This window comes from Cetorhinus maximus, chromosome 7 (assembly GCF_964194155.1).
Source record: "Cetorhinus maximus chromosome 7, sCetMax3.hap1.1, whole genome shotgun sequence".
NCBI classification, from domain to species: Eukaryota; Metazoa; Chordata; class Chondrichthyes; order Lamniformes; family Cetorhinidae; genus Cetorhinus; species Cetorhinus maximus.
This window is the reverse complement of record NC_135885.1, coordinates 861,539-882,384: the sequence shown is the minus strand read 5'-3', so window position 1 is coordinate 882,384 and position 20,846 is coordinate 861,539. Positions and strand designations below refer to the sequence as shown.

The 20,846-nt window shown below is 48.1% G+C and overlaps 1 protein-coding gene across 1 annotated transcript in view; it reads left to right on the top strand.

Moving 5' to 3' along the window:
* LOC144682516 (FH2 domain-containing protein 1-like) overlaps window positions 1-20,469 on the top strand; it is a 97,584-nt gene extending 77,115 nt beyond the window's left edge. Inside the window, exon 14 of the mRNA XM_078544905.1 lies at window positions 20,441-20,469. Within this exon, the coding sequence (XP_078401031.1) occupies window positions 20,441-20,469 (29 nt within the window). The remainder of the gene's footprint in view (window positions 1-20,440) is intronic.
* Window positions 20,470-20,846: the final 377 nt, after the last annotated feature.

Here is a 20,846-nt window from a genome sequence, read left to right as displayed (position 1 = left end):
TAGTGGGTAACTCGCTCACCCCACCTGCCCCCGATTGTGCGACTGGTAGTGAACCAGTTTGAAGAGGGATTGAAGAGAGATTTGGGGATTTGGGGGGGGGGATTTGGAGGGGGGGATTTGGAAGGGGGGGGGGTTGGAGATTTGGATAGGGATTTCAGGGGGATTTCCAGAGGGATTTGGAGAGGGATTTGGAGGGGGATTTCCAGAGGGATTTGGAGAGGGATTTGGAGGGGGATTTCCAGAGGGATTTGGATAGGGATTTGGAGGGGTATTTGGAGGGGAATTTGGAGAGGGGGTTTGGGGGGTGGGGGGTTGGAGATTTGGATAGGGATTTGGAGGGGAATTTCCAGAGGGATTTGGAGGGAGAATCGAAAAGGGATTTGGAGAGGGGTATTTGGAGAGGGGGTTTGGAGAAATCCCTAACCAAATCCCTCTGGAAATCTGGAGATTTGGATAGGGATTTGGAGAGGGATTTAGAAAGGGATTTGGAGAGGGCTTTCGAGGGGGATCTGGAGGGGGCTTTGGAGGGGGATTTGCAGAGGGATTTGGAGGGGGATTTGCAGAGGGTTTTGGAGGGGGATTTGCAGAGGGATTTGGATAGGGATTTGGAGGGGGATTTCCAGAGGGGTTTGGAGGGGGATTTGGAGGGTGATTTCCAGAGGGATTTGGAGGGTGGTTTCCAGAGGGATTTGGAGGGTGGTTTCCAGAGGGATTTAGAGGGTGGTTTCCAGAGGGATTTGGAGGGTGGTTTCCAGAGGGATTTGGAGGGTGGTTTCCAGAGGGATTTGGATAGGGATTTGGAAGGTGGTTTCCAGAGGGATTTGGATAGGGATTTGGAGGGGGATTTCCAGAGGGATTTGGATATGGATTTGGAGGGGGATTTCCAGAGGGATTTGGATAGGGATTTGGAGGGTGGTTTCCAGAGGGATTTGGATAGGGATTTTGAGGGTGGTTTCCAGAGGGATTTGGATAGGGATTTGGAGGGTGGTTTCCAGAGGGATTTGGATAGGGATTTGGAGGGTGGTTTCCAGAGGGATTTGAAGGGTGGTTTCCAGAAGGATTTGGATAGGGATTTGGAGGGGGATTTCCAGAGGGATTTGGAGGGTGGTTTCCAGAGGGATTTGGAGGGTGGTTTCCAGAGGGATTTGGATAGGGTTTTGGAGGGTGGTTTCCAGAGGGATTTGGATAGGGATTTGGAGGGGGATTTCCAGAGGGATTTGGATAGGGTTTTGGAGGGTGGTTTCCAGAGGGATTTGGATAGGGATTTGGAGGGGGATTTCCAGAGGGATTTGGAGGGTGGTTTCCAGAGGGATTGCCATAATGGGCTGCTGGATCGGGTAACTTGGATTCATCCACAGTCGGGAATCTGCAGAATTTAAATTAAACTTCCTACACGATATCTCACACGATGCTGTCCAATTTTTTATTACCATATTTATAATAGAAATATTTTATGTAAACAGTCACTGTAATTCCTGCATCCCAACAGCTGGAGCTCCTGTTAGAAATGTGAACATTGAATTTTTAATGAAAAGACATTTAAAATAAAAAACGCTGTTTAATTGCCATTAAAATGAGAACTGAACTGATTTCCACCCCAAAACTGTAAATCTACTTCACCTGGTGCTGACCAACCTCAACCTCCACGTGAGATTGTTCCGGAATAATGGCCGGCGTTTTCGCTTCCCGCTCGCCGACACGTAAAGTGACGCGCGGTGATGTCGGGCGCATGTCCCATCGTCCCCGCGTGTCATTCCGATCTATCGATTGGTGGGCGCGCTCTGGAGTCAGCCGCGCGCTAACCGAACTGTCAAAGACCCAAACCCGCCCGGCCCGGCCCGGACCGGCCCCCCTGACAGGATTGGGGAAACTCACCCCAGTCCTTCCCCACGGACCCGACACCTTTCACTCTGTCAACTCAACATCCAAATCCCTTCTGGAAATCCCTATGGAATCTGCTCCCACTGTCCATTCAGACAACTCACTCACTCACTCACTCACTCACTCACTCACTCACTCACTCACTCACTCACTCACTCACTCACTCACTCACTCACTCACTCACTCACTCACTCACTCACAACTAACTCACTCACTCACTCACTCACACAACTCACTCACTCACTCACTCACAACTAACTCACTCACTCACTCACTCACTCACTCACTCACAACTAACTCACTCACTCACTCACTCACTCACTCACAACTAACTCACTCACTCACTCACTCACTCACTCACTCACTCACTCACTCACTCACTCACTCACTCACTCACTCACTCACTCACTCACTCACTCTTACAGGGCTGCTTCATCCAATTCTAGGCCATGGGGAGATGAAGTACGCCCAGGACGGGGTACGCCCAGGACAGGGTACGCCCAGGACGGGGTACGCGCAGGACGGGGTACACGCAGGACGGGGTACGCGCAGGTCGGGGTACGCGCAGGACAGGGTACGCCCAGGACAGGGTACGCCCAGGACGGGGTACACGCAGGATGGGGCACGCCCAGGACAGGGTACGCGCAGGACAGGGTACGCGCAGGACAGGGTACGCCCAGGACAGGGTACGCCCAGGACGGGGTACACGCAGGATGGGGTACGCCCAGGACAGGGTACGCCCAGGATGGGGTACACGCAGGACGGGGCACGCCCAGGACAGGGTACGCGCAGGACAGGGTACGCCCAGGACAGGGTACGCCCAGGACGGGGTACACGCAGGACGGGGCACGCCCAGGACAGGGTACGCGCAGGACGGGGCACGCCCAGGACAGGGTACGCCCAGGACGGGGTACACGCAGGACGGGGCACGCCCAGGACAGGGTACGCCCAGGACGGGGTACGCGCAGGACAGGGTACGCCCAGGACAGGGTACGCCCAGGACGGGGTACACGCAGGACGGGGCACGCCCAGGACAGGGTACGCGCAGGACGGGGTACACGCAGGACGGGGTACGCCCAGGACGGGGTACGCCCAGGACGGGGTACGCGCAGGACGGGGTACGCGCAGGACGGGGTACGCGCAAGACAGGGTACGCGCAGGACGGGGTACGCGCAGGACGGGGTACGCGTAGGATGGGGTACGCGCAGGATGGGGTACGCGCAGGATGGGGTACGCGCAGGATGGGGTGCCAGTCCATCACAGACAACAACTCACTTCTTTAATCAATTACCTTAAATTTGAATCACGGAATGGCTTCAGCACAGAAGGAGGCCATTTGGCCCATCATGTCTGTACTGCTTCTCTGCAAAAGCAACTCACCAAGTCCCACTCACCTGCCTTTTCTCTGTATCCCTGTAAACTTCTGTTTCGGTTCTGCTGCTTATCCGTCTTGGATATCTCGATTGACTCTGTCTCCCCCACACTCTCCGACAGAGCGTTCCAGACCCTAACCACTCGATTGACCCTGCCCCAGGCCCCACCCACACTGCCCCAGGCCCCACCCACACTGCCCCAGACCCCTCCCACACTGCCCCAGGCCCCACCCACACTGCCCCAGGCCCCACCCACACTGCCCCAGGCCCCACCCACACTGCCCCAGACCCCACCCACACTGCCCCAGGCCCCACCCACACTGCCCCAGGCCCCACCCACACTGCCCCAGACCCCTCCCACACTGCCCCAGGCCACACCCACAATGCCCCAGGCCCCACCCGCAATGCCCCAGGCCCCACCCACAATGCCCCAGGCCCCACCCACAATGCCCCAGGCCCCACCCACAATGCCCCAGACCCCTCCCACACAGCCTCAGACCCCTCCCACACTGCCCCAGACCCCTCCCACTCTGCCCCAGACCCCTCCCACTCTGCCCCAGACCCCTCCCACTCTGCCCCAGACCCCTCCCACTCTGCCTCAGACCCCTCTCACACTGCCTCAGACCCCTCCCACACTGCCTCAGGCCCCTCCCAAACTGCCTCAGGCCCCTCCCACACTGCCTCAGGCCCCCCCCACACTGCCTCAGGCCCCTCCCAAACTGCCCCAGGCCCCTCCCACACGGCCCCAGGCCCCTCCCAAACTGCCTCAGGCCCCTCCCACACTGCCTCAGGCCCCTCCCACACTGCCACAGGCCCCTCCCACACTGCCTCAGGCCCCCCCACATTGCCTCAGACCCCTCCCATGCTGCCTCAGACCCCCCCCACACTGCCTCAGGCCCCCTCCCACTCTGCCTCAGACCCCTCCCACACTGCCTCAGACCCCTCCCACTCTGTCTCAGGCCCCTCCCACTCTGCCTCAGACCCCTCCCACTCTGTCTCAGGCCCCTCCCACTCTGCCTCAGACCCCTCCCACTCTGTCTCAGGCCCCTCCCACTCTGTCTCAGGCCCCTCCCACTCTGTCTCAGGCCCCTCCTGTGGAGATTTTGTTCCAGTTTGATTTCTAAATTGCGTCATTAATTGGGGTCTCAAGGTGGTGGTTCTGCAGTTCTGCTTCCAGCTTCAATCCTCCCTCTGTTACCGATCATGTTCCCCTGAACACCCTGGACCCCCCCCGATGTGCAGATAGACCCCCCTGCGGTCTCCCCCCAGCCTCTCCCAGTAACACTGGAGACCATGGTTACTGTTGAGGATATTCCTACTGCCCCCCACCCTCCCCACCATGCCCCATGTGGATCCCACCCCTCCCCATATTGAGGATGTGCGCAGTCACTTGCAGAGGTGACTCCCTCACACCTCACCCCCCCCCCCCCCCCTCCCCCACCATGAGCGCTTCAAGTATTCCCTCACTTTATTACCCTTTCCCCATCTACAGGCTGAAGACGCCTCCTCTGACCTTGACCATCCCATCTGCAGCCCAGTACTGAGCCAGGCATCCCAGGATCACCGAGTGTGAGTCTATCACCACATTCTGCACACTGAGCTCTGCCAACCCGCATTGGGCACACAGGCCTCGCCCTTACCTTGAGAGCGACTATGATGTGCGTGCCATGCATACCCTGGAGCATGGCCCACAGAGCCCCAGCACTGCCTTTACATTCTCAACCTGACCTTTTGTCCTCAGTACCGGAATTATGGCTGTCTGTCACTCAGCACCTCCGCCCACTGCCCCACCCCCGTTCCTTCGGGACTGACTACAACACTATTTTCCTCCCCCTCCATAAGTGTCTGTGTGTCACCCTCCGCCCTTGTGCTAGTAGACTGCAGCGGTTCAAGAAGCCAGCTCACCACCACCTGCTCAAGGTCTAACTTGGACTGACCAGAGGATTCGAGTACAGGAACAGGGATGTCTTGCTGCAATTATACAGGGCCTTGGTGAGACCACACCTGGAATATTGTGTGCAGTTTTGGTCTCCTTATCTGAGGAAGGATGTTCTTACTATAGAGGGAGTGCAGCGAAGGTTTACCCGACTGATTCCTGGGATGGCGGGACTGACATATGAGGAGAGATTGAGTCGGTTAGGATTATATTCACTGGAGTTCAGAAGAATGAGGGAGGATCTCATAGAAACCTATAAAATTCTAACAGGACTAGACAGGGTAGATGCAGAAAGGATGTTCCCGATGGTGGGGGAGTCCAGAACCAGGGGTCACAGTCTGAGGATATGGGGTAGACCATTTAGGACTGAGATGGGGAGAAATTTCTTCACCCAGAGAGTGGTGAGCCTGTGGAATTCATTACCACAGAAAGTAGTTGAGGCCAAAACATTGTATGTTTTCAAGAAGGAGTTAGATATAGCTCTTGGGGCGAAAGGGATCAAAGGGTATGGGGAGAAAGGGGGAGCAGGATATTGAGTTGAATGATCAGCTATGATCATAATGAATGGGGGAGCAGGCTCGAAGGGCCGAATGGCCTCCTCCTGCTCCTAGTTTCTATGTTTCTAACTAGGGATGGGCAATAAATGCTGGCCCAGCCAGCGACACCCACATCCCGTAAATGAATAAAAAAAGAATCCACTAACTCCCCTCTTCCCTACTCTAGAGCGTGAGTCTGTCCCCTCCCACCCCTGCCATGTGAAGCCCACTCACACCCCTGCTAGAAGACACTAATAGTATTCCAAAAATACTAAATAATCAATAAGCAAAAGGGGGAGAGGAAATAAATACAATAACTATCAGGAGAGAAAAAGCACTAGGGAAACTAATGGGGCTAAAGGCCGATAAGTCCCCTGGACCTGATGGGTTGCATCCTAGGATATTAAAGGAAGTAGTTATGGAGATAGTGGATGCACTGGTAGTAATCTTCCAAGAATCCTCAGAGTCTGGAAAGGTCCCAGAGGATTGGAGAATGGTCAATGTAACATCCTTATTCAGGGAGGGAGACAAAAACAGGTAACTATCGGCCAGTTAACTTCACATCCGTCATTGGGAAAATGTTGGAGTCTATTATAAAGGATATAATAGCAGAGCATTTAGAAATACATAATCTAATCAAGCAGAGTCAGCATGGCTTCATGAAGGGGAAATCATGCCTGACAAATTTATTAGAATTCTTTGAGGAGGTAACAAGCAGGATAGATAAAGGGGAACCAGTAGATGTAATATATTTGGATTTCCAAAAGGAGTTCAATAAGGCACCGCACATAAGGCTACTTAATAAGATTAGAGCCCATGGTGTCAGGGTAGCATATTAGCATGGGTAGAGGATTGGCTAACTAATAGTAGACAGAGAGTTGGGATAAGGGGGGGCATTTTCGGGATGGCAACCTGTAACTAATGGAGTGTCACAGGGATCAGTGCTGGAATCACAATTATTTACAATATATATTAATGACTTGGATGTGGGAAGTGAATGTACTATCGTCAAGTTTGCAGATGACACAAAAATAGGTGGGAAGGCAAGTGGTGAGGATGAATACAGGGAGTTAGGAAGTAAGTTGAAAAGTAGGACCTCAAAGGTAGCAAAAGTAAAACAGGAAAGGTGGCCAACCATGGCTTACAAGGGAAATTAGAGATAGTATTAGATCCAAGGAAGAGGCATACAAATTGGCCAGAAAAAAAAACAGGCCTGAGGATCGGGAGCAATTTAGAATTCAGCAAAGGAGGACCAAGGGATTGATTAAGAAGGGGAAAATAGAGTACAAGAGTAAGCTTGAGGGGAACATAAAAACTGTCTGTAAAAGTTTCTATAGGTATGTGAAGAGAAAAAGATTGGTGAAGACAAATGTAGGTCCCTTACTGTCAGAAACAGGGGTATTTATAATGGGAACAAAGAAATGGCTGACCAACTAAATACATACTTTGTTTCTGTCTTCACAAAGGAGGACACTAATAACATACCAGAAATGTTGGAGAACACAGGGTTTAGTGAGAGGGAGGAACTGAAAGAAATCAGTATAGTAAGGAAATGGTGTTGGGGAAATTGATGGGATTGAAGGCCGATAAATCCCCAGGACCTGATAATCTACATCCCAGAGCACTTAAGGAAGTGGCCCTAGAAATAGTGGATGCATTGGTGGTTATCTTCCGAGATTCTATAGACTCTGGAACAGTTCCTACAGATTGGAGGGTAGCTAATGTAACCCCACTATTTAAAAAGGGAGGCAGAGAGAAAACAGGGAATTATAGACCAGTCAGCTTGACATCGGTAGTGGGGAAAATTCTAGAGTCCATTATAAAAGATTTAATAGCTGAGCATGTGGGAAACAGTGGCAGAATCAGACAGAGTCAGCATGGATTTATGAAAGGGAAATCATGCTTGACAAATCTACTGGAATTTTTCAGTGATGTAACTAGTAGAGTTGATGAGGGGAAGCCAGTGGATGTGGTTTATTTGGACTTTCAGAAGGCTTTCGACAAAGTCCCACATAAGAGATTAACGTGTAAAATTAAAGTGCATGGGATTGGGGGTAGTGTATTCAGATGGATAGAAAACTGGTTGGCAGACAGGAAACAAAGATTAGGAATAAATGGGTCTTTTTCCGAATGACTAGTGGGGTACCACAGGGATCAGTGCTGGGACCCCAGCTATTCACAATATATATTAATGATTTAGATGAGGGAACTAAATGTAATATCTTCAAATTTGCAGATGACACAAAGCTGGGTGGGAGGGTGAGCTGTGAGGAGGATGCAGAGATGCTTCAGTGTGATTTGGACAAGCTGAGTGAGTGGGCAAATGCATGGCAGATGCAGTATAATGTGGATAAATGTGAGGTTATCCACTTTGGTAGCAAAAACAGGAAGGCAGATTATTATCTGAATGGCTATAAATTGAGAGAGGGGAATGTGCAACGAGACCTGGGTGTCCTGGTACACCAGTCGCTGAAGGTAAGCATGCAGGTGCAGCAGGCAGTAAAGAAGGCAAATGGTATGTTGGCCTTCATAGCCAGAGGATTCGAGTACAGGAACAGGGATGTCTTGCTGCAATTGTACAGGACCTTGGTGAGACCACACCTGGAATATCGTGTGCAGTTTTGGTCTCCTTATCTGAGGAAGGATGTTCTTGCTATAGAGGGAGTGCAGCAAAGGTTTACCCGACTGATTCCTGGGATGGCGGGACTGACATATGAGGAGAGATTGAGTCGATTAGGATTATGTTCGCTGGAGTTCAGAAGAATGAGGGGGGATCTCATAGAAACCTATAAAATTCTAACAGGACTAGACAGGGTAGATGCAGGAAGGATGTTCCCGATGGTGGGGGGAGTCCAGAACCAGGGGTCACAGTCTGAGGATATGGGGTAGACCATTTAGGACTGAGATGAGGAGAAATTTCTTCACCCAGAGAGTGGTGACCCTGTGGAATTCGCTACCACAGAAAGTAGTTGAGGCCAAAACATTGTATGTTTTCAAGAAGGAGTTAGATATAGCTCTTGGGGCGAAAGGGATCAAAGGATATGGGGAGAAAGTGGGAGCAGGTTATTGAGTTGGATGATCAGCCATGATCATAATGAATGGGGGAGCAGGCTCAAAGGGCCGAATGGCCTCCTCCTGCTCCTAGTTTCTATGTTTCTATGACACAAAGAGTCTACAGAGGAATACAGACAGGTTAAGTGGGTGGGCAAAAACTTGGCAGATGGAATATAATGTGGGAAAGTGTGAGGTTCTGCATTTTGGCAGCAAGAACAGAGGAGCTGAATATTATTTAAATGGAGAAAGACTGCAGAAAGCTGCAGCAGAGGGATTTGGGGGTCCTTGTGCATGAATCACAAAAAGCTAACATACAAGTTCAACAGGTAATAGGGAAGGCAAATGGAATGTTGGCCTTTATTTCAAAGGGAATGGAGTATAAAAATAGGGAAGTTGTGCTGAAACTATACACAGCACTAGGTTGATCCTGGGGATGGAGGGATTTTCTTATGAGGAGAGGTTGAGTAGGTTGTGCCTGTACTCATTGGAGTTTAGAAGAATGAGAGGCAACCTTATTGAAACATATAAGATTCTTAGGGGGTTTGACAGGGTAGATGCTGAGAGGCTGTTTCCCCTTGTGGGAGAGTCTAGGATCAGAGGGCATAATCTCAGAGTAAGGGGTCGCCCATTTAAAACAGAGATGAGGAGGAATTTCCTCTCTCAGAGGGTAGTGAATCTGTGGAATTCTTTACCACAGAGGGCTGTAGAGGCTGGGTCATTAAGTATATTCAAGGCTGAGATAGACAGATTTTTAATCAGTAAGGGAAACAAGGGTTATGGGGAAAAGGCAGGAAAGTGGAGTTGAGGATTATCAGATCAGCCATGATCTCATTGAATGACGGAGCAGACTCGATGGGTCGAATGGCCAATTCTGCTCCTACGTCTTATGGTTTTATTGTCTCACGCTCTGTCTCCGTGGATCCCTTCCAGCTCCACCACCTGCAATCAGGCCTCTGCCTGCCATCTTTCCCCTCCCCGACCCAACCCTCCCCTGTTCCCTTCACCCTCACGTCTCTGTCAACATTCCCCCCACCCCCCTGCCCCACCCCGGGCCCCATGTTTGGTAGAGAGCAGCCCTGCCTGAGATCTGCAGCACATACTGAGTGCAGCCCACCCAGAGAAACCCACCAGCCACTGTGATCAGCCCCTGAGACACCCCCAGCAGCCTCAGTGTTCCCAGCTGCTGACCACCCGGGGGCTGTTTCCGTTTGGTCTGGTGTGTTACACTCAGCTTGAAGGGAGGGTGGATAACTACTCGCCACTTAGATCCGACTGTGATTCAGACCAATTCTCATTTCCCGACAGGTAATCGAGAGGGGGGAACGTGATTCCGATGGTGCGTGTATTTAATGAGTATTCATGACACACCAATGCAGGCGGGGTTCCCAACAAGGATGGTGAGAAAGCTGACAGCTATCACCCCGCTATTAAAAAGCTGAGGGGAAAATTCCAACCTGTTTCCTGCCAGCGGAATTCACTCTTTGGGCCTCAGTCCGAATTTTCCACTCCCGCCTGTCGGGCCAGCCGCTGCTGACAGAACCGGAGAATTCCACTCGGTAAACTTGATGCTTCAGTTATTTGGGTGTCTCCGCCTGGTTTGCTGAAGTGTCTGATGGAAGATTCACCCCTAAGGAGAGGGGAAAACTTCTCCGGTTCTGTCTGATGTGCAATCGGTTCTGGGGGGTACGTATCAAGTAAGAGCGGCAGCTCAGGACAGCAACACCTCGTCACCTCTGTATAACCTGGGCAGGGCTCCAGTCCACTACCTCCTCTTGTAAGTGGGAGCTTGTTGTGTCTATAGGACTGGTCACAGTCCGGAACCTTCTGATAGTCCCTGACTGCCAAGCCTGGGCTGAGTTTCCTCGGCAGTGTGGGGTGTTGAGTGTGAAGCATTCTGTCCATCAGCAGCTCTGATGGGGTGGATGGATCGATATGGCCAAAGCCCCTTTGGAAATGATGGGAAGAGGTGATTTTAAACTGTCTGGTGAGCAACGCTGTACAAACTAATCCACAGGGAACATCTGATCCCCACACAATTCCCGATCAGACTGTGCGAACATTTGGAAATGGACCTATTCAATGGAAAGTCCTTCCTCCTCACTGTGGATTGAAGTGAAACATTTACACACAACGACCCCAGAGTCGGTCATTAGATCATTGAGAGAAATGTTTGTGATCCAGGACATCCTGGACCAGGTGGTATCCAACAATTTGCTCCTGAATATGTCACTCAGTTTTCCAGGAAACACGGATTTCAACATCTCACCGGCTCCCCAAGGTATCCACAGTCTAAGGGTGAGGGGGAAAGGAGCGTCTGTGCTGTTAAAACCCCCTCGAAGTAAAATGATGATCTCTTCGATTGCTCTCGATATTCCCGGCCACTAGCAGATTGGGATCCTGCTCTGCACTTTGTGATGACCAAGTGGCCTTGGCCCGAGTGAGATGGGAATGACCCAATCGCTCATTATAAGCTAGCAGGTCATCAGTAACAGTCCAGGGTTTCTGCTATTGAAAGTAAATTTTCAGAACATTGCCCCCTGGACAGTGCAGTTTCTAGTCTTGTTGGCAGATCTGACACAGGCAGAGACACTCCTCGTCTCAAATCTGTCCTTGGCGTATCTGCTGCAGCTTTTTGGAGCACATCGGCAGTCAAACTGGGAATATGACTCGAGTTTGTCAACCAGATTGACATCATGTGTCACAGGATGTCTGACTGTGGCCCTGGACAGTGTGTCCTCAGTTGTTTGACCCTGGGCCCTGGACATACACTGTCCTGTATTCAAAACACATGAGATGCAAGTGGAACCTCTGAATTCTGGGGGCTTCCTGGTGAGTTCTTCCTTGTCCAATAGTGAGACCAATGGTTTGTGATCTGTCTCGATCACTTTCAGCCCAACTATATAGCCAGAGAACTTCTCACAGGCCCATGTCACTGCGAGAGCCTCTTTTTCAATAACTGCATGCTACATCTCTGTGTCTGACTGCCCGCTAGTTGCATAATATACCAGTCGGTGACATCCATCCAACTGGTCTCAGAACTAAACTGCTCCTAGGCCTGTTGACCGAGGCTCCTGCAGCGATTGTAGTTGGCGGGGACGGGTCATAGTGAGCCAAGGTACCTGGTGAGAGCAGCCTGTCTTTGATCTGGTGGAGTGCTTGCATCCCATGCTGGGGGTTAATGAGAGGCTCTGTGACCTGTCCCAGGCTGAGCAGAAACTCTAACTGGTTCACTGTGCCCAGGAATCTCTGGAGGTCTGCAATGGGACGCACTGATTGTCTTTGTTTTGTGTGGGTTCACCATGGTGCCTCTGCTGCTCACAATACGGCCCAAAAACTAAATGGAGGCCTCAGATAATGTGCACTTATCATTCAGTCAATTCTGCTTCTGGCAAGTGTTTCAAGGCAGCCGTGAGTCTATGTTGTGTTCCCTGGCGGTTGTATTGTGGACAAGGACACGGTCCACATGGTGGGCCACTCGTTCCTGGCTGTGTAAAATGGCCGACATTGTGCGCTGAACAATCTCAGGTGCGGAGGTTACACCGAATGGCAAACGATTACAGCAAAACCTGCCAGAGGATGATAAAAATTGTCAGCAATTTACATTCTTCATCTAACAGAACCTGCCAGGGGCTGCTGTTGGCATCAAGTTTCGAGGAGACGGTTCTCTTGGAGAGTTTGACCAAGCTGACACCCACTGAGGACATTGGGTGGATTTCCCTTGTCACCGCCTTGTTGAGATCTGTCAGGTGGAGACAGATGTGAAGGGATCCATTTCAGAATGGGACCATTCCATTGGCTGAGTGACAGGGGGGATGACCCCACCTTGGTAACCTCATCACGTTGCTGTTGAACTCACTTCATAAGTTTGAAAAGGACGTGGAAAGTGGGGGGGAGTTCAGTTTGAAAAGAGTGCGGAGAGTGGGGGGAGTTCAGTTTGAAAAGAGTGCGGAGAGTGGGGGGAGTTCAGTTTGAAAAGAGTGCGGAGAGTGGGGGGAGTTCAGTTTGAAAAGAGTGCGGAGAGTGGGGGGAGTTCAGTTTGAAAAGAGTGCGGAGAGTAGGGGGAGTTCAGTTTGGGTACCTTGGGTATGTTGCTGGGAGTCAGAGCAGAGCTGGGGAGCGGAGTGGGGCTGGGAAGTGGGGCGGGGGAGCTGGGCAGGGCTGGGGGAGGGACGGGGAGCGGGGGGTGGGGCTGAGGGGGCTGGGCCGGGGGCAGGGCTGAGGGAGTGGGGCTGGGTAATGGGGCGGGCCTGGGGGTTGGGCTGGGGGGCGGGGCCAGGGCTGGGGCTGTGGGGGCGGGGAGAAGAAGCAACTGTGATGTCACAGGAAGCTGGTAAGCTGATTGGCCGGTAGGTGCTCAGTCTAAGGGACAGTGTGTGAGAAAGCAGCTCAGGACAGGTGAGTTCAGGTAGATCCATAAATAAAAAGAACTAAAACTTTAAAATAATAAACCAAAATTTGAAATCTTTAAAATCAAACAATAAAGATTTACAAAAGGCAATAAAAATAAAGTAATTTAAACAAATATCTAAAACACATTCCTTGTAGTTAGGAAGCATATAACCTTTAGTAATCAGCAGTACTAACATTGAATAAACACAGTAAATTGTAGCATGTTTTCTTCTTATGTAATTAAAGTAAATTAACTAAATAACATAAGTTAGAATGGTGGACAGGTGTTATGTTGCAGCTGTGGAATGTGGGCGCTTTTGGATGCCAAGGCGATTCAGGACAAACACGTCAGCAGGAAGTGTTAGCATCTTGAGGAATTCCAGATCAGGATTATTGATCTGGAAGCCGAAATGCAGACATTGCACGACATAAGGGAGGGGGAGAAATACCTGGGCACTTTGTTCCAGAAGACAGTCACACCTCTTGGAAGAGGGTCATCTGTTTTGGTCAGCAGTGAGGGACAGGAGGATGTGACTGTCAGTGAGGCAGGTAATGGGACCGAGCAGACAGTGGGGGAGGAGCCTCAGACTTTGCGATTGTCAAACAGGTTTCAGGTGCTCACAACCTGTGTGGATGAAAGCGAAGTCTGCAAGGTGGATGAGCTGACTGGCCATGGCTCTGTGGTACAGGAGGCTGTTCAAGCTGGGGGAGTAAACAGGAATGTAGTGGTAGTCGGGGACAGTATAGTGAGGGGGATTGACACTGTTCTCTGCAGCAAAGAGCAGGAGTCCAGGCGGCTGTGTTACCTGCCCGGTCCCAGGGTGCGGGACATGTGCTCAGGGCTGGAGAGGAACTTGCAGTGGGAGGGGGAGGATCCAGTTGTCATGGTCCATGTAGGTACTAACGACATAGGTAGAACTAGGAAAGAGGTTCTGCAAAGTTAATATGAGGAGCTAGGCACCAATTTAAGCAGAACCTCAAAGGTAATAATCTCTGGATTGTTACCTGAGCCATGTGCAAATTGGCACAGGACAAATAAGATCAGAGAGATGAACGTGTGGCTCAAAGACTGGCGAGGGAGAAGTGGGTTCCGGTTTGTGGGGCACTGGCATCAGTACTGGGGAAAGTGGGGGCTGTATCGTTGGGATGGTTTACACCTGAACTGTGCTGGGACCAGTGTCCTTGCACATCACATAACTGGGGAAGTAGAGAGGGCTTTAAACTAAACAAGAGGGATGATGGATGAAGTTTTGGGTAGAGGGAGCAATTCAAAGTGTACAGTCAAGAGAGGAAAGCAAAATAGTAACATGGGAAATGAGGGTCAGAGATTGGCAGGAAGGGACAGAGAGAAAAAACCTAAGAATCTATCAACAGTCAAGACTAGATGTTACAAAGGTAACAAAAAGACAAAACTAAAGGCTCTGTGTCTGAATGTGTGTAGCATTCATAACAAAGTAAATGAACTGATAGCCCACATTGAAGTAAATAAATATGATCTGATAGTAATTACAGAGACATGGCTGCAGGTCGACAATGATTGGGTCCTTAATATTGAAGGGTACATGACATTCAAGAAGAATTGGAAGCTGGGTAAAGGTGGAGGGGCAGCGCTGTTAATCAAAGAGGGCACTGGTGCAATAGTTAGAGATGACCTTGTTTCAGGAGATCAGGATATAGAATCGGTTTGGGTGGAGATGAGGAATAGTCGGGGAAAAAAGTCATTAGTGGGAGTGGTCTACAGGCCCCCTAACAGTAACCACAGTGTAGGACAAAGTATTCAAGAGAAAATATTGTGTGCTTGTGATAAAGGGACGGCAATAATCATGGGTGACTTTAATCTACATATAAACTGGAAAAATCACATTGGCAGTTGTAGCCTGGGTGAGGAGTTCTTAGAATGCTTTTGAGATAGTTTATTTGAGTAGCATGTTCTGGAACCAACCAGAGAGCAGGTTATATTAGAATTGGTATTGTGTAATGTGACAGGATTAATTAATGACCTCAGAGTAAAGGCACCGCTAGGTAGCAGCGACCACAATATGATTGAATTTTATATCCAGTTTGAAAATGAGAAGAGTGGGTCTAAGACTAGTATCTTAAACTTAAATAAGGGCAATTGTGTGAGGATGAAAGCTGAGCTAGCTGAAGTAAACTGGGAAAATAGGCTAGAGGATAGATCAACAGAGAAGCAGTGGCAGAGATTTAAGGGGATATTTCAGAGCATTCAGAATAAGTACATTCCTTCTATAAAGAAAAATTCTAAGGGGAGGACCCACCATCTGTGGTTAACTAGAGAAGTTAAGGAAAGCATCAAACTTAAGGAAAAAGCATATAACTGTGCAAAGATGAGCGGCAGGACAGATGATTGGTCAGAATATAAAGAATGACAGAGAATGACTGAAAAGTTAATCAGGAGAAAGAAATTAGAGCATGAGAGGAAGATAGCTAGAAATGTAAAAATGGATAGCAAGAGTTTCTACAAAAAGAGTAAGTAAAGTGAGTGTTGGTCCTCTAGAGAGTGACAGTGGGGAATTAATAGTAGATAATAAAGAAATGGCAGAAGAAATTATATATTTTGCTTCAGTGTTCATCATAGAGGATACAAAAAACATTCCAGTAACAGCTATAAACCAGGAGGTGAACGGGAGAAAGGAACTTGGTGAAATTACAGTAACTAGGGAAATGGTATTGAGCAAATTGATGGAACTGTGGGCTGACAAGTCTCCGGGTCCCAATGGACTATATCCTCGGGTCTTATAAGAGGCGGCTAATGAGGTAGTTGATGTGCTGGTGTTAATGTTCCAAAATTAGCTAGATTCTGGAAAGGTTCCATCGGACTGGGAAGTAGCAAATATACCCCCTCTATTCAAGAAGGGAGGGAGACAGAAAACAGGAAACTATAGGCCAGTTAGCTTGACGTCTGTCATGGGGAAGTTATTGGAATCGATCATTAAGGAGGTTATCACTGGGCACTTAGAATAGCTCAAGTCAATTGGGAAGAGTCAGCATGGTTTTGTGAAAAATCATGTTTAACCAATTTATTGGAGTTTTTTGAAGGAGTAACATGCGCAGTGGATAAAGGGGAGCCTGTAGATGTGCTGTACTTGGATTTCCAGAAAGCATTCGATAAGGTGCCACATCAAAAGTTATTAGAGAAAATAGAAGCGCATGGTGTAGTGGGTAACATATTAACATGGATAGAAGATTGGCTGGCTGGCAGGAAGCAGAGAGTATGCAGAAATAGGTATTTTTCTGATTGGCAGAATGTGACGAGTGGAGTCCCACAGGGGTCTATACTGGGGCCTCACCTTATTACAATTTACATCAATGACTTAGATGAGGGGAGTGAAGACATAATAGCTAAATTCGCAGATGACACAAAGATAGGTGGAAAAGTATGTGGTGAAGAGGACATGAGAAGGTTGCAGATGGATACAGATAGGTTGAGTGAGTGGGCAAAGATCTGGCAAATGGAGCTTAATGTGGGAAAATGTGAAGTTTTTCACTTTGGCAGGAAGAACAAGACTATTTCTTAAATGGAGAATGACTGCATAATTCTGAGGTGCAGAGGGATCTGGGTGTTCTAGTACATGAGTCACAAAAAGTTAGTTTGCAGGTACAGCAAGTAATTAGTTAATGGAATGCTATCCTTTATTACGAGAGGAATTGAACATAAAAGTAAGGATGTTATGCTTCAGTTATACAGGGCATTGGGGAGATCGCACCTCGAATACTGTGTGCAGTTTTGATCTCCTTATTTAAGGAAGGATGTAAATGCATTGGAGGTGGTTCAGAGGAGGTTTATTAGATTGATACCTGGAATGAGTGGGTTGTCTTATGAGGAAAGGTCGGACAGACTGGGCTTGTTTCCACTGGAGTTTAGAAGAGTGAGGGGTGATTTGATTGAAGTTTACAAGATCCTGAACGGCCTTGACAAGGTGGATGTGGAAAGGATGTTTCCTCTTGTGGGTGAGTCCATAACTAGGGGGCACTGTTTTAAAATTAGGGGTCACCCTTTTAGGACAGAGATGAGGAGAATTTTTTTCTCTCAGAGGGTTCTGCGACTTTGGAACTCTCTGCCTCAGAAGGTGGTGGAGGCGGGGTCATTGAATATTTTTAAGGCAGAGGTAGATAGATTCTTGTTAGGCAAGGGAATCAAAGGTTATCGGGGTTAGATGGGAATGTGGAAATGGAAACACAAACAGATCAGCCATGATCTTATTGACTGGCAGAGCAGGCTCGAGGGGCCGAATGGCCTACTCCTGTTCCTATGTTCTTGTGTGTGATATTTTCTGTGGTATAAACAAGTGCTGGGTTTAGCATCATTGCTCAGCGTTATGTTGTAGACAGTGTTCAGTTCCCTAGCCCAGTGAAAAGATTTGGAGAATCCTTTTTAAATCAGAACCAGATCCTTGCTGGTTTGTCTCGTCGACCTTTTGGATGAGGTGGAGGTCGACACAGATCTTCCTGTTCAGGAGAGAAAATTCTTGTTTGTGGAGCACGCATAACATTTCCCATATTTGTTTGTTTTTCTCTTGGAGCGATGTTTGCGGCGAACCTTTGACCTGGAGCAGGATGACTCCTGGTCCAGATAACCGGACACAGCTCATGCCAGTGAGGTGGTTTTGGTGCCAGGGTGATGATGACACAGCCCTGCCACCATCTTATGTTTAGCTTGGCTTCCGCTGGAGTCTCCTGTCCTTTTGCTGCTTTATGATTTGGCTGCTTAACACCACAGTTTAACTTTGCCGGATCGGTGTTGCTGTCAGCGAGTAGTTAGGGTCAGGAATGCGCTGCCTGGGAGTGGGGTGGAGGCAGGTTTGATTGAAGCATTCAGGAGGGCATTAGATGACTATCTAAATGGAAACAATGTGCAGGGTTACGGGGAAAAGGCAGGAGATTGGCACTAAGTTACAATGCTCAGAGAGCCAGTGCAGACACAATGGGCCGAATGGCCTCCTTCTACATCATAACAATTCTGTGATTCTGTGATTCTGGGATTTCCGATTGTCTGACAATTGGGGTGGTTTTTCTCCAGAGTGAGATCTTCTTTAGATTGGAGTATTTCTGAAAGACATCATCAGCCACTCCCATTGCTAATCTATGGGTTCTCCGGGCTTTTGGACTCTCTTATTAAATTTTGCCCAAATGTTATTGGTTCCTAGGTTAAGGTAGGTGACAAAGGACTTCATGACCTCTTCAATGTTCTTGGAAGATTCATTTATTTCTTGTCTGGCAATTATGTCACCAGCTGTTGAACCTTTTGAATATAATAGTGTATTTATTTGTTCAGCCTCTGTTTCTTATTCAAGCCTGATGCTATCGTATATCTTATAAATCTTAGAGTCATAGTCATAGAGTTTTACAGCAGAGAAACAGGCCCTTCGGCCCATCATGTCTGTGCTGGCCATCAAGCCCCTATCTATTCTAATCCCATTTCCTAGCACTTGGCCTGTAGCCCTGTGTGCTGAGGTGTTTCAAGTGCTCATCTAAATACTTCTTAAATGTTGTGAGGGTTTCTGCCTCTACCACCCCCTCAGGCAGTGAGTTCCAGATTCCCACCACCCTCTGGGTGAAAAAACTTTCCTCAAATCCCCTCTAAACCTCCTGCCTCTTACTTAAATCTATGCCCCCTGGTTACTGACACCTCCCTAAGGGGAAAGGTTTCCTCCTATCTACCCTATCTATGCCCCTCATAATTTTGTATACCTCTATCAGGTCCCCCCTCAGCCTTCTCTGCTCTAAGGAAAACAACCCCAGCCTATCCAGTCTCTCTTCATAGCTGAAACGCTCCAGCCCAGGTGTTCTGACCGATGCAGTTGGTACAGCTGAGTTATTTAAAAATCCCAGAGGGAAACTTTAAACAACTGTCATAACCTATAATTTTAAGTGTTATGTTTGAGATGCGACTCTAAATTCAGGAATCAGGCCACCAGTTCTCAAGGTTTTACATTAAACTAAATGAAACATTTTATTAATTTACACAGGTTAGAATATATACACATGGCTACAAATTACTACTATCATAACTGTTAACAAATTCCCAAAGTAATCTCCATTAAGACAACAGCAACCCATAGACTTAACCAAACACCAGGCAAAGCATTTTCACCTGACGAATTCGAAATGAGGTTCATTTCACTTTGGTTCCTGTGAAGCCAGTTGGAGGCTTCCAGCTGCCTTTTGCTCTCACATTGCCTCTGCTCTGTACACCCGAAAACTACTGAAGTTATACCTACCACCACTGATTGAATTCAAATTCTCATTGTCTCACCAGCCTCTTTGAACTTCACCTTTTAACAATGAAACCCCTTTCATTGTACCAATTTTGTTAGTAATATAAACATGTGGCTTGGTAGCTGCTAGAAAGGTGTCAGTTTTCACCCCACTTCTTGAATGTTCTATTCAAAAAATGCAAATGCAGCCAACTCTCTTACACATCAAAACTAGTGCATATAAAGCACCCAGACTAACTGCTTTAATCTAATTAAGACACACCCACAGACTAAACCTCTATTTAAAAAAAAATATTTTCCAAAATATTATATACATTAATAGCTTCATTACATCCCCCTCCTTATCAGAAAATGAACCGTCATAATTCTAAAAGACGGCTTCATTTTAATAACCCATCTCACACTATCTCCTATACTTATTACACTGTTACATTACCAGATGCATACATTAAAATAACTATATATATACACGAGTGCTTGGTATCAACAGAGATCACTCCAGTTCAGTGTCCAGGTTTTTTTTAAATGTCACATTTTCCTTTAAGCTTCAAACTCTTGATAATGTATCTGTGAACAGACTTTCTCTCCCAGCAATATGTGTAATCTGTAAATTAAATGGTTGTAACAATTGGCTCCACCTGAAAAGCCTTGCACTTTTGTCTTGAAATTGGTCCAAAAACTTAAAGGATTATGGTCCATGTAAACAATTGTTTCTGATGAATTGTTTGCCACATAGATGTCAAAATGCTGCAATGCTAACACCAAACCCAACGTCTCCTTTTCAATCATTGAATATCTTTTCTGTTATACATTCAGCTTCCGTGAAAAATACCCTATCGGTTTTTCAATTCCAGTGTTATCTTCTTGTAACAGTACAGCCCCAATGCCTATATCGCTCGTGTCAATGGCCAACTTGAATTGCCTGGCATAATTGGGTACTGCCAAAACTGGTGTTGTAGTTAATACAGTTTTCAAACTATCAAATTACTTCTGACACTCTAATGTCCATTGAAACTTCTTGTTCCTTTTTAATAGTTCAGTCAGTGGAGCAACCACTGGGCTAAGATTTGGTACAAATTTCCGGTAAAACCCAGTCATGCCCAGAAATCCCAAAACTTCTCATTTTGCTGTAGGCACTGGGAAATCCACGATAGTCTTGACTTTCACATCTCTCAGAGCCACCTTACCCTGTCCAATGGTGTGACCTAGATACGCAACTTACGCTTTTGCAAATTCACTTTTAGCCAAGTTCATCACCAAATTAGTTTCTTGTAGTCCAGTAAATAATTCTTCCAGATGCTGTAAATGCTCCTCCCACATCTGACTGAAAACTATTAGATCATCAATATAAACAGCACAATTGCTTAGACCTGTAATTCCATCCACGGTCGTTGACAGGGCCCTCAACCGTGTCCGGCCCATATCCCGTGCATCCTCCCTC